This window comes from Alnus glutinosa, chromosome 3, assembly GCF_958979055.1.
Source record: "Alnus glutinosa chromosome 3, dhAlnGlut1.1, whole genome shotgun sequence".
Classification (NCBI taxonomy): Eukaryota; Viridiplantae; Streptophyta; class Magnoliopsida; order Fagales; family Betulaceae; genus Alnus; species Alnus glutinosa.
In genome coordinates this window covers 1,582,615-1,596,861 of record NC_084888.1, presented here as the reverse complement: position 1 = coordinate 1,596,861, position 14,247 = coordinate 1,582,615, and the positions used below count along the sequence as shown (strand labels likewise).

Below are 14,247 nucleotides of genomic sequence, written 5' to 3'. Positions count from 1 at the left end.
GCTCTATTCCTTAATTGCCCCAATTGTCCTTTTCTTTCGCGTCAGTTTTCGTTAACTTGGTGAATTTTTATTTTTATTTTTATTTTTTTATTAAAAAAAACGTGTTATTTCTTCAATTTCTGTTCGCCTCTTATTTAATTTTTTTTTTTTTTCAAATTAATGTTCTACCTGCAGATTCTTATATATATGATTAATTTATTTTTTTATTTTTTTAAAAATGTTGTTATAATGTATAATAATCAGAGAACTAGCATTCCTTTTAATATATATATATATATATATATATATATAAAGGCATTTAACGCTCCCAAGTGGGAGTACGAAACGATTTATGAATTTTTTTATTTTAAACTTTTAACTGAGCCGCACAAATTCCGTTTTAAGGTTCTACTCGGTAACTCGAAGGATAGATCATAGATTTCATGTCAGTTTATATTAAAAGAGTAATTATCTTATCACTATTCCATTTGGTTGTTTGGCAGCGTCAACAGATTTTTATTTTTATTTTTTTTTAACAAGGGTCATTTAGCATTAATACGCAAGTAGAATAAAATAATGATAAGATAAAAGTCTGATTTTAGTATTACTTTTCTAGTATTAATCTATTAAAATGAGAAATAGTATTTTTATCTCATTATAAACCACATTTTTATCTTGCTACTATCCTTCTCTATTAACCTGAAAGTGTTAATCAACCATTGATTATTATTTTTTTAACAATGGCTGATTGACACCGTCATGTAAAGATTCCAATTGCATAAGCTCAACATGTCTCTTTTCCTTCTTTCATTTTTTTTTCTTTCAAATCAATAATAAACTGACAATATCACATCAGCATAATAAGATAGTGATGAGGTGCGTCATATTTCTCATGCCATAATGCCATCCCTACTTCCACCATGCTACCTGCTTCTGTCAAGGTTCAATTTACAATATATTGAGCGCTTCCCTGTTTTTGTTCATAGCTCATTGAAGGTATGAGGATCTAAATGGATCAAAACTGGTTTTGGTTACTACCAAAGAAGTGAAGCTTTAGCAATAAGCTACTCATTTCAATTACATGTCACAGAAATAATGTATACATGACAAGACATCCCACAAGTTCACATTATTATTTGATGAATCAAGCAGAAGAATTTCAATCCATGTACAACCTTTTAAAGGGTAGAATCAACGGAGAGAACAGGGTGGGGAGAAGTAGGAAAAAGAACTGACTGCAATAGGCGAAATTTCAAGGACAAATCATAAAACAAACATTTATGAACTGAAATTAATGTATACATAAGAATTGTGGTATGGACCATCATGCTACGTTGAGCCTCTTGACTACTGCAGCCATGTACTTGCCTTGATGCTCTGCAAGTGCCAGCTCCATGTCACTTGGCTCTCTTGAGCCATCCCCAGCAAAAACTCCAGCACCATATGGAGAACCTCCTCGAATGGAGTCCATCTTGAACATACCCGCTCCAAAGGTGTACCCAATGGGAACAAACAGCATTCCATGGTGCGCTAACTGGGTGATTGCTGTCCAACTGCAGCCAATAGCAGAATGGAGACTATATAAATGTATCCTTTCAAATGATAGAAACTAATACAATCTTTGATTTTCTCATTGTAAAGAAACATCCAATCTTTTTCTACACATTCCATTCAAACTGTTTCTGCTGGTCTATAACAATCATCAAAAGTAAGGAGAGTGTGCACAGATGCAATTATTAACACAGAAACAATCTTTCAATTTTATCTGCAGAAACACTTTGACAAGCAAAATTTATATATGACCCACAACTTTAAGCACACAATCGGTCAAGGAAAAACCAAAACCAAACCATATTGTAAAGAACACCACCTAAAATCCTCAAGATTGGGTGGTCTGAGTCTAAATGACTCCAGTAGAGCTGCTGCCAAGTGTGCTAAATAAGAGAAAGCATAGCCCTCGCAGGAACTTCAGTTTTTAGTTAGCTTCAATGTTTGCAACTACCTGTATTTAGCATGAATTTCCATCCACTCCTCACGTGAAGCAGAAACAATTGATACACCAACCTCCAAAACCTCAAGAATAAACATGAGGACAAATAAATACCCTCCAAATTTTTCAAGATCGTGGAGTTTTTGTTTTTCAAACTTGAGGTCTCATAGGAAATTTCATCTTTATGATGAATGCCACAATCCATCTAATATCATTGATGGCCAAAATAGAAACCCATTTGAAGAAAGAAAGAAAAATTATTGTCAAGACATTATATAAGACATTATATAAAACAGTTCTCTTAGGTACATGTCCCCCGTGTTAGATGGACTTGGTTAAGGGTGTCAGGAGCCGGTAACGCTCTGTTGGATTTGTATTTTTTGCAAAGATTTTCCAGCAATAGGGACGTTTAGCTAGGTCCTTCTTTTTCCTATAAGGTAGCCATACCCTTGTCCATACCATGCCGTATCAACATGGGTATGAGACAAGAAATGAATGCTCTAGGTGACAGAATGTTGTTGACATACAAATGCACAAAAAGATATGGATTTAGCCCATGTCTATGCATGTAGATGAGTACATATATGTGACATATGCGTGCATGGACCACATATATATATATATATATATATATATATATATATATATATCACGTGTGGATATATATCAAGTTTGCAGCTCTCTAGCATTTCTACGCCAGCCAGTAACAGTATGATTAGGGCCATAAAACAGAACGGCACTTACTGGCTCAAAGATGAAAGTTAGGCATTTTATTCAAAATGTTGTACAGTGTCTACCAAGCTTTACTTAAACCCATATGTCATTAGTGTGATGGAAATTCAGGTTAACCTCTTCTTCACAGGAGGTGGGCTAGAAAAACTAAGCATATAAATAAAAACCAGTTTATATCTCCGTAACGAAAAATAGCCAATCTTACTGAGCCTAATTATACAAAAATTAATCATGTAAGTAATTTCCCTTTTGCTTAACATATCTCTTTAGAAAAGACAATCACACTACATTCAAAGAGCAGATATCAGGGTTAACCTCATAGGACACATCCATTTTCTTAGCACTATCAATCACACTCCCATGTCTCCTTACGTACAGATTTCATAATTCCACTACATGGAGCAAATCACGCATACTAGATAATCACCTGCAATGGAAAAAGTGCTTCCTAATTTCCTGCTTCTAAATCTAACCGGAAACCTTTCTGAAAGAGTTATGCGAGTGCCCACTTCTGGGAGTAGTAGCTCTCTCACAGAGAAGTAAAATTCTATACCCATAACATGCTAATCTACTTTGACAGCTTTTCAAGCCTCATTTTCATGACAGCAAATCTAAATCCCAAGGTTCACTGCAAACGATTTCACATTTCCACAGCGTATCAACAAACTCATTCTAAAGGATTTTCCATAAGCTCAGTCAGCTGACTTCTCCCATTTTCCTCTCTCGTATCATATCCTCCACCAACTTCCCGCACTTGGAACTATGACACAGACACACATTCTTTGTTTTCCTAAAATCTTTTAGCTATCAATTGTACTATGACTAACAGTCATTTTGTACTAGAAGCATCGTCGAACATCACATACACAAAGATTTCGTCACATAAACACAGAACCATCCCATTATGAGTTAGAGAACAATTACTATGTAGCTTATTAATGACACACGCCACGGGAGCGATCCTCAAACAGGTTATAGGCACAAACACAACCATCCAGTACTTGTTAGAGTACGCTTACGCAGTGGTTTCCTGACCGCCTCCTTGGGTGCCGGTGCTGACGAAAAACCCGGCCGGCTTGCCCGCCAGCTTCTGCTCCCTCCAGAGCTGCCCCGTGGAGTCGAAGAACGCCTTCATCTGCGCGGCCATACACCCGTACCTCGTCGGGAACCCGAACAGCAACCCGTCCGCCTCCGCCAGATCCGCCGCCTTGATCTCCGGGATCCCTTCCTCCTTCGGCGGCGCATTCATCTGCTCCAACACCTCGCTCGGTAGCGTCTCCGGCACCCTGTACAGAAATCCCTCCATCCCCTCCACTCCGTCCACGCCCTTCTTCATCCTCCGCGCCAGGCCCTCCACGTGTCCGTACATCGAGTAGAAAACCACGAAGATTTTCAGCTTCGCCACCGGACGCAAGGGCGTGGTGGTTTCAGATGCAGAGTTTGGCTCCGCGACGTGGGACTCGTCTTCCACAGGGATCGGCGCGTTCTTCTCGCCGCGCTGGGCTTCAACGGCGGCGGTTGAGGGGACTCTCTTCTTGCTTGGGACACAGCCGCCTCCTTTGCCCATCGAGAATTAAGGAATTCTTCAATGAGGACAGATAACAACCAAACGTGGACAACTCCAATCCAATTTCTCGGAGAAATTAAGAATGAGGTTTGCGTGTTTGGAGATGTTGAGCTTGCGATCTGAATTGTGGAATCCAAGTTTGACGAACTTCCAAGTAGGACTGGCTGGTTCTTTGGTGTATATATTAATAATATATCGGAGTCAGTGGATTATTCTCTAATTGGATACGCGCCTCGGATAATGGGAACGACGTCGTCTGGTCTCTTTTACAAAAGCGGAATCATTTTGACGGCGAAGTCCTTAGCTGAGGACAAAGTACGCGTTCAAAAGGTAATGTGGCAGGGCGGCTCCTGATTTTGTCCAATGGGCTTATCTTTGTTCAAAGTCTGGGCTCTGTCTCTCTTTCCTTTAGAATAAATCTTTTGCTAATATTACCAGATGAGCCCATTATAATTCAGCAAAAACTGAAAAAAAAAAAATTAAAAATTAAAAAAAAAAATCACTATTTTATTTTATTTTGTTAATGTGACATTGTAATTAATTATCCATTAAATCAGCTATTGCTTTTTTTTTTAAAAAAAAAAAAAATCAAAGGCTATTTGACATAAAAGTCTAGTGAATATCATTAAAAAAGGACAAAGAGACAACAACGAATAATTTTAAACATCACATTTATATTCCTCATGTGTCTTGGTTTTAAAATTACCATTAAATTTATGATTGATCATTATTAAAATTTGATCAAATTGTAATTATAAAAGTCACGTCATTATTAAAGAGACACAAAAAAGACATGGCCATAATGTATAGAATTACTCGACAACAGCATATTGAAGATAATTTGTTTGGTATGTAATATATATCATACACTTTTTTTTTTTAGAATGATGCATGAATGGTTAAGTCTGATAATTTCATTTTTTTAAAAAAAATAAAAAAAATTGAACTAATCTCCCTAGAGTTTTAGGGTCTTTTATGTTATATTATTTCTAGAGTTTTGTGATCTCTTTTACGCAAAATAAAATTTGGAGGTGGTCTTAATGGTCAATGGTGTTTCTTTTATTTTTTATTTTTTCTTTTATTTTTTTTTTTTTTTTTTTGCCATATATTGAATACATAGTTCATAGTTGTGTAACTAACGAATAGCCACTTAATGGGCAAGAATTTCGAGTTTTTACAACCCTTGGAGTAGACATGAGATAAATTATTTTTTGCACCTTTTTAATTATGCAATTATTTTTATGCCATGATGAGGGCTCCTAGTTTGGACTCAACCAACCTAGCTCGCCCGGCATTCTCAACTCGGAAAATGATTTGTGAGGGACGGAAAACCGCCCCTCACTTCCCTCTTTTTATTAAACAAACAATTTTTAAAGAAAAAATGTCATTTAATATGATATTAAATGACATTTTTTCTTTAAAAATTGTTTGTTTAATAAAAAGATATTAAATGATACTTTTTATTTAAAAAATGTTTGTTTAATAAAAAGAGAGAAGTGAGGGACAGTTTCTGACCCCGTGTATCAGGGCTCGATCGGCTCAGGCTAGTCGAGTGAATATCTTTCATATCAAATTTCAGTTTTTAAAATGTTAAAAAAGTCAGTGTTTGGTTAAAAAAGACAAAAAAAAAAAAAAAAGAAAAAAAGAGAAAGAAAGAAAGAAAAAAAGATGATAATAATAATTATTATTATTAGACCATCACACGGTCACAGTTTCTTTCACTTTTACAACAGCCATACCGATAATTATTCATTATATATATAATGAATGATTTAACTCGGTAAAATTGTATTGTACCCATGGTTTAAATGGAATCCGTCTGAAAATGTGGTAAATTTTGAATTTTTACTTTTCATAGCATGGCGCTATTACGTTGCACTGTGAAGTGTGAACCCCATTATTTTGGAAATCTTTTCATTCTATTTGATCAACATTAAATTTTATGGGAATCGTGTAACTCCAAAATCTCTCTCTGCTGAAGAGAGAGAAACTCTCGAGAAGCTTACTCCAGAGGGGAAGAGACCTTTGTTTTACAGTGTTGGAGGAGGGGGGCGTCACGCCTCCCTCCTCCCTGACGTTTTTTTTCCTCCTAGCCCTTCTGGCTATGGAGGTTTTTTGTTCTCTCCTGGTTGATCCAGGGGAGTTTTGTTCTCCTTGGCTTTGTCTCCAGTGGAGCTGATCTTCTCCTAGTCCCTTGGGACTATGGAGCTTTCTTTGGTTCTTGTCTTTCTTTGTTTCTTCTTGTTTGTTGTTTGGCAGAAAAGCTCATCACGAGTTGTCTTTTGGGGAAGATTCCTTCTTGTGTCTCCGGCGTTCCTAGTCAGATCTACGTCTTGTTGCCGGGTTCTATACGACACGCGCCCTTCCACTGGTTTCCCAGTCTTCTTATGGTTCAGTCGCCGCCTTCCTCGGCCGTGTTGGTCCTCCATGCTCGGCGCGTGGCTTGCACGTGTCTGGGAGGTTTCCTCCTTGGGCCGCGCGTGTGGGCCACGTTTCCGTTTTTCAGGCTGCGTTCGGTGCTGTCCGGTGTTCGCTGGTGGTCGGTTTGAGCAAGGATATTTCCGGGGATGGCGCGTGGCGTCTCTCCGGCGACGGAATTCCTCCCCGATGGTGGCTCTGTTTGTCTTGAGTGTTTTCTGTGCTGATTGTATATTCCCTAGTTGTCTGTGTGTTTCACAGTGTCTTTGCAATGCACAAATATTTTCTGAATTTATTTGTAGTGTGGAGCTTTAAGAGATATTCATGTAATATTTGTGTATTGTTGTAGACAACTGCTTTGTCAGATTTGTTTCTGACTTTGGATGTAGGGGTGTCTTGTACCTCTCATTCTATCTCTGTAATGCCTCAAGGCTTTCAGATTTGTAAGGAGCACATGCTTCTTTGTTCAAAAAAAAACAAACAAAAAAAAAACATTAAATTTTATGGATTCAATGAAGTATATGTTATTGTGCGATGAAGATATTGTCATATCATTTAAAAAAAATAAGTAGACTTATAATTATTTTGTCAATTTTTGACATGTATCAATGTCTGATCGAAGGATATTAAAATTTTATTTTTTTTAGTAATTAACGTAACTCTAATTACATGCCAACAAATATTAAAAGTTGTAAAAATAATTGTAAGAAAAACATTACTCCACTTAATTTTTAAATAAAGCAACACCATGTACTTATTAGATGTAACAAAACAAAAGTTTAGCCGTAAAATATATTTTTTTACCACGTCAACAAAGTAAAGTAAAAGTGAGATTAACTGTAGTACTAAACGTTACTCAATTTCTTAATGCTTATCCTAACCTCACTCGAGGAGGAAATATTTCCAAAAGTGTACGGAAAAAGTTTCCTTAATTTATTTTCCCTCTCATTCTCATTCACTCTCTCATTTTTAAATGCTTCCAAAACCCTCTTATTGACCCAGGATATTTTATTTCCTTTAGTTTTTTTTTTTTTTGTTTTTAATTTTATTTCTTAAAACCCAACTCTATATTTTTGTGCAATGCAACAAATACAATACCAAGGAGGAGGAGAAGAAGAAGAAGAAGAAGTTTCAGCAATGGCGGAGCACGTGGTGCCCATAAGCAACGAGTTGTCGCTGGCCCACATAAACGCTTACTTTGGCCTCACAAACTACGAGGAAAACGACGGCTCGGGCAACGAATTTATCTTCGAGATCGACCGCAGTTTGCTCATTGACCCACGCGGAATAACATTTGGCCGCGAGATCGGTGAAGGGCCTTACTCCATTGTCTATGAAGGATTGTGGGTGTCTCTTCTTGCCAACTCAAAAACTTTGCCTTTTTATTTATTTATTATTAATATTTTCATTTTTATGGTTATTAGTCTTTGTTTTATATTAGGTCGCTTACATTGTGTGCATGTTCTTGAATTATCATGTTTTGCTATGATTTGGAACTGATTTCAATCTTGGGATTTTGTGGGTTTTGCTTTACGAAAAACCCTTTGTGGGTTTCAATGCTTCATGGGTTAATGAGGGTTTGAGTGTGGGGTGCTAAATATTGGTTAGTGTAATTTTGTTTATTTCCGTCTTGAAGTGGTGTATAATGCTTTGTAGGTTCTCTGAGTTAGGAGCCTGTCGGGTGCTTCGTATTGATTTTAGTGCTAATTAATTTTCAAGAACAATGTGCCCTGCTTTTTGGGTCTATTATAATATATTTAATAGTGAACAATTAGATGTGCAATCTGTTCTGGTTTGAAAAGAAAACAATTGTTGGATTCTTGCATTAGAGAAAGAAGCAGGGACAATTTGCTGTGTTGCACAGACTAAACTTTTTGTATGCAACTTATTGCTTTGAAACGACAAAAGTTTTGTGGTGTCTATAGAAGGAAATGAATGACAAAAGTTTTAAAGACGGTGAGGAGATATTGAAAGAGATTAAGTCTTTATTTTTCAATACCTTGTATGTTTGGACAGCTGCTCTTGTTTCTCCGTTGGTGATTAATTATCATGATTTCTTTGTTCTTTTTGCTCCTACTAATTAGGTATTTTATCTTGTATACTTCGTGTGTACCCGAGGAATCTCACTTTCTTATAATAAAAAAAAGGCTTTTAAACCTCCATGGAACTTGGATTAAATGAATTTCTAATGTGAGTGCTTGTCTGTTTCTGCATGTGCCTGCTCACACGTGGTATAATGTCAATATGTCACTGTGGGTGGGATTAAAATCTATATTTGTGCACTAGAGGACACATAAGAAACAACATTGGTTATAGTTATCTAATGGGAGGAATTTATGGGGCTTTTAGGTCCCCGATCCAATTTGGAGGATGAAAGAAAGAGTCCTAAAGCTAGTCATTCCAAATTTGAAAGTGATTATCACTAGCAGGCAAGAATTAATTAATATCTTTTCCGGCAAACTGGAAATATAGCAAGTCGTTTGTAAGCTTGGTTTGTTCCTGTCATTGTTACTTATGCTTCTGAAAAAGGTCAACAAAGGGCACCCCACCCCCCCCCCCCCCCCCCCCCCCCCCCCCCCCACTGTCTAGGAGTAAAGAAGAGAGCACCTTCTAGCATGATAATAGGGGGTTTGCAGTATTCTGCACTTTGCAGTGATAAATTGTCTATAAGAATTCACAACCACAAGACAAAGATGTCTTTTTAGTTTTTTGACAAGTAATTCGATCTCAAGTGACAAAATTTATATGGAAATGTCATTCCAAAAGTCCTGCTTCTTGAAAATTCTCAGTACAAAAGATGTGAAGACAAACAGCTTGTCTGGTTTTTTAAGGTAGATATCTCTATGACTAATTCTACCAGCTTAAATTATTAAACACTAATCAATTTGCAAAATAGTTGGGCTTGAAAACCTTGTGCTCCTATATGGTAGATTTTAAATAGGATACTGCGGGTTATATATGGTACACATATAACCTATCTTAATTAGGAGGTACTGCTCTATCATTTTGTCGGGGTGCTTGATATTTTTTTTTTTTTTTAAAAAAAAAGTTTGGTGTGTGTGTGTGTGTGTGTGGTGGGGGGGAATTGATATGTATTGAGGAATTACAATTCAATTCCTGTTTGAAAATGATCAATGGGTTCTAATTGTTCAAATTTATGTTTTACTTTTCATTACGTATACATTTTATAGGGCTTTTTGTTTAAATATTGACTGTTATTCCATGCTGCAACTAGGAATTACGGATCTGGCTGTTTTAATAATGATGGTAATTTAATTTAGGTACAAATCGAAGGTCGTAGCTGTAAAGGTTATACAGCCAAGCAGAACATCAGATGCAAGTCCTGAGTCTAAGGAAAAATTTCAGAGAGAGGTTACCTTGCTATCAAGGGTGAAACATGAAAATATTGTGAAGGTGATCTACTTTATTTTCTCTTATACAGCCGGACAATAATGGTTGGATTTTTATGGTGATGACAGTGAATTACAAGAATTATATATCAAGGAAAGATTTTTTTTTTTTTTTTTGTTTGCTTGACTTCTAAATTATGTAGTTTATTAATGTGCTTGTTCACCTTTTAATCTCACCTACGTTCATTTTGGTTATTTTGACCTCAGACAAATTAATCTACATTTTTTTTACGCTCATTTTAAAAATACTTAGCTCCTTATAATTCTCTAAGAGTTGACACACCATATAAATATTTATTTATGTCCATGCACCTAATTCTGATGCTGATATAAGCTGCTTTGTTGAAACAGTTTATTGGGGCCTCTGTGGAACCTTCTATGGTAATTATTACTGAGCTTATGAGAGGTGGTACTCTTCACAAGTACTTGTTGAGCATCCGTCCAAATATTCTTGATCTGAAGCTTTCTATGAGTTTCGCACTGGATATATCACGAGCGATGGAATACTTGCATGCAAATGGCATCATCCACCGTGATCTGAAGCCCAGTAATTTATTTTCTTCTCATTCAAATGGTTTTGGTGCATTTCAATGAGAAGCAATCTGGTCAGGCAGGGAAACCAATTTGGTTTTAAAAGATACCCTTTCTGTTCATGGAAACAAAATATACTTGCTGTTTGGATGACGCTCTTGTGTCCTTATCCTGTAAGGCTAAGCAAAAGTAGCTGAAAATTTGTGAATGAGAGGGACTTTGTAACATTTTATTTAAAGTAATTAGCTCATGAATGAATGTAATTAAGGATTTTACAATTGTTGATTTCCAACATTTACTAGGACATAATCGTAGTTTCATTCTGTTTATGATGTTTTTGTTACTATTGTACTGTCGCCAATGTTGTTCTTGTTGTTACTTATCAAAAATGTTGTTCTTGTTGTTGTTGTTATTACTATATGCTTGACAACCTCAATTTTAGTCGTTCAGCAATTGTCGAAATGGTTCAAACATTGTTTATTACAGATTTTTTTTTATTTTTTTCTGTGTTTATTACAGAAAATTTACTCCTCATAGAAACTCTTTATGTTTACTCCAGGCAATCTACTTCTCACTGAGGACAAGAAACAAATTAAGCTGGCTGACTTTGGGGTAGCTAGAGAGGAGATATCCGGCAAAATGACTATTGAGGCTGGTACCTTTAGATGGATGGCTCCTGAGGTAATTTTTTTTTTCCCTGGTTCAGCAATTTCTGTTGCCACAAAATATCCAATTACGTCTAGGTTTTCCTTTTTCTGAAACAGCTATTCAGCCTAGACCCTCTTCCAAGTGGAGCAATGAAACACTATGATCACAAGGTAGATGTGTACAGCTTCTCAATAGTTCTCTGGGAGTTGCTCACAAACAAAACTCCATTCAAGGGAAGGAATAACGTAATGGTTGCATATGCGACAGCAAATGTATGTCATAAATTTTTTGCCCATTCACATGCTATTTCTTTCTTAAACTTCTGCCAACCTCCATGAATTATTACAGTGGAATTCCATGTAATATGCCAAAATTTCTGGACTAATAGAAACTGCTCTTGTTTCCGGACTGTCCAAGTATAACATGAAAATAATGTTTTGGAGTCATTTATGCTTTGCTATTGAAGCAAATATCTGTTGATTGCTTGACTATGTTACGACATTTGATTGACTTTGACTCTTACTCTCAGAATGAAAGGCCTAGCGTGCAGGACGTTCCAAAAGCTCTTATCCCCCTCTTAGAGTCTTGTTGGGCAGAAGACCCGAAATGCCGGCCGGAATTCATGGAAATCACAGACTTCCTCCACAGCTTTTGCTTGACGCTAGCCAAGCCTCCCAAGGTGGTTGAGATTGAAGATCGCAAGAGCAGCAAGAAGGTAGAGCCTGCAAGCACTGGCCATTCGATAAAGAAGTATGAAGAAAAGGGCAATAAGCGTAAGAGTTTGTTGCCCAGCCTTTTCCCTTGCTTTGAAGATTGCTTTTCTGATTGACTGAATGGCGTGATGAATCCTGTTCTGGGTTTTTGTAAGGTCTGAGGGACTCGGCTCAGGCTTGGAATGGATGTGCATGGTTTGATTATATCTGTCTCCTTTGTATTGTACACCTTCAAAGCCAGATGGATTCTCAACAGAACTGCCATTTTGGGTCAAACATTGTACAGAACTCAGGATACAAAGAGAAATAGGAAATTAAAGAAAAGGGGATTAGTAATATAAAGCTTTTGATCAAATTAATGTTAGTAATATGATGATATCATTAAATTGGGATTGCAATCACTATCCTAGTATGTTACAAATTGTGAGATATTCTTAATTTGCAGACAGTTAATTACATAAACTTACAGAAACCAAAAAAAAAAATACAATTACAAAGTTGCCTTAACTTACATAAACCAAACAACAAAAAGAATTACAGCAACCAAAAACATACAGGTCATAGTCCACTGTCATTAAACACAACGTGTCGTCACCGATAGAATAATGGCACGTCACTTTTTTTTTTAATAAAAAATAAAAAATTAAAAACTTAACGAATTAAAAAATTAATTTTTGAGATAAATGCAAAATCAATATTTGTAGTTGGCATAAATTACAAATAACTTCTTGAGGTATAAAAAATAATTTCAATGTTATCGGGGTAGGCCAAAATAACAATTTAGTCCCTGTAGTCAATATCAATGAAAACACTTAACGGATTCTGTTAGTGTATCTCGTCATTACCAATATAATGATGATATGTGTCACTCTTAATAAAAAAATATATTAACATATTAAAAATATAATATAGGAAAACTAAAAATTAAAAGCTAATTTTATTTTTATTTTTTAAAAATAAAAATAAAAGCAAGGGGGTTGGAGGTGGCCTGTGGGCTACCCCCATATGTGGCAAGCCATCTCTGGGTGACTCGCAACCACCCCTAGCACACGAGGGTGGCCACGTACCTCCCTTGACCCCGTTTTGGGTGGAATTTGATCAAATTTGTCACATGCTACCCGCGTGACCAGTCTTCCGTCTAAAAAGATAAAATCTCCTAACGGAATGTCTAAATCATCTCAAATTGGTAGTTTAGAAGACCATATCATGTGAGTTGTCAATTCATGATGCTACATCACAAACAACTTTTAGTTCATAAAACTAAATAATATTTAATTCAATATTTAGCAGTCTAATGGGCAGATGGCTCTAGACTTTTATAGCATTTTAATTGATGAGCCTTAATTATTTATTTCCGTATCAATAGAGGGATAAGTTGAATTCTTGCTATATCTCCTTACCGACCGAAACCATAAGGCTTGAGATTGTTGGTTAAACATCACATCACTAGAAGGATTTATTTTCTATCTCTACTCCATAAATGGATCAGAAAGGAATAAGGATGGCACTCCAACCTCCTGAGTAGCTCCGCACTGCCTTTTTTGTTGGGCACTACGCGAACATTATGCTAAAATCGTTGAAACGTCATTGTATGGAAGTGACATGCACGAGGGATTGGATAGACTACAACTCGATTTTATTATTATTATTATTTTTATACTAAAACTCTACTTATTTATTAGTATTTAATGACTTAATAATATATTTTAATTCAATTTATAGGTTATCCTTTCCGTAACTTAATCACAAAGTTGCAACTTATTTAATTGTATGTTCGATGAGCTGCGTTCGATTCCATATTTAATGTGGTGGCTGACTCTGATACCAAATGAGATAAATTTTATGTAAAATTCATTCTTAAAGTCTGGCTTACCAGAAAGATACAAAAAAATATACAAGATCTTATATGTTCATAATTAAGATTACACTTAAATTATATAGAAGAGGTAAAAGATGGTAACAGTCTACCTAATGGATTCAAGTGCACTGGGTACATAGCTTGGAGAGTTGGTGGGATTAAAAGGCAATTTGGCATACATGGTGGAAAATTTGTCAAGAAAATTAGCTTGATACCGTGGGCGTGGTTGGACTTTGGAGGAATGGGTTAGCCTTTTTTCCAGTCTTTTTCCACCCTCCACTTCCAATCTGCTTTACACTCGCGGTGCCATTATTACATGGGAATTGATAAGCTAAGTCACACAATAGACCGTAGATTTCGTGCACAAAACAATTATATGTAGGAATCAATGCACAATTATC

At 36.2% G+C, this 14,247-nt stretch overlaps 2 protein-coding genes across 2 annotated transcripts; one reads left to right on the top strand and one right to left on the bottom strand.

Moving 5' to 3' along the window:
• Nucleotides 1–1,093: 1,093 nt before the first annotated feature.
• LOC133863707 (probable NAD(P)H dehydrogenase (quinone) FQR1-like 2) lies at nucleotides 1,094–4,440 on the bottom strand. The gene is made up of 2 exons (XM_062299762.1): nucleotides 3,721–4,440; nucleotides 1,094–1,532 (listed from the first exon to the last, which is right to left on the bottom strand). Exons 1-2 carry the CDS (start codon nucleotides 4,266–4,268, stop codon nucleotides 1,304–1,306), a joined length of 777 nt encoding a protein of 258 aa, XP_062155746.1. The 5' UTR covers nucleotides 4,269–4,440; the 3' UTR covers nucleotides 1,094–1,303.
• A 3,283-nt stretch (nucleotides 4,441–7,723) lies between these two features.
• On the top strand, nucleotides 7,724–12,343 carry LOC133864486 (serine/threonine-protein kinase STY13-like). The gene is made up of 6 exons (XM_062300834.1): nucleotides 7,724–8,029; nucleotides 9,968–10,100; nucleotides 10,448–10,643; nucleotides 11,187–11,308; nucleotides 11,392–11,547; nucleotides 11,805–12,343. The coding sequence occupies exons 1-6, from the start codon at nucleotides 7,767–7,769 to the stop codon at nucleotides 12,102–12,104; spliced, it is 1,170 nt and encodes a 389-aa protein (XP_062156818.1). The 5' UTR covers nucleotides 7,724–7,766; the 3' UTR covers nucleotides 12,105–12,343.
• Nucleotides 12,344–14,247: the final 1,904 nt, after the last annotated feature.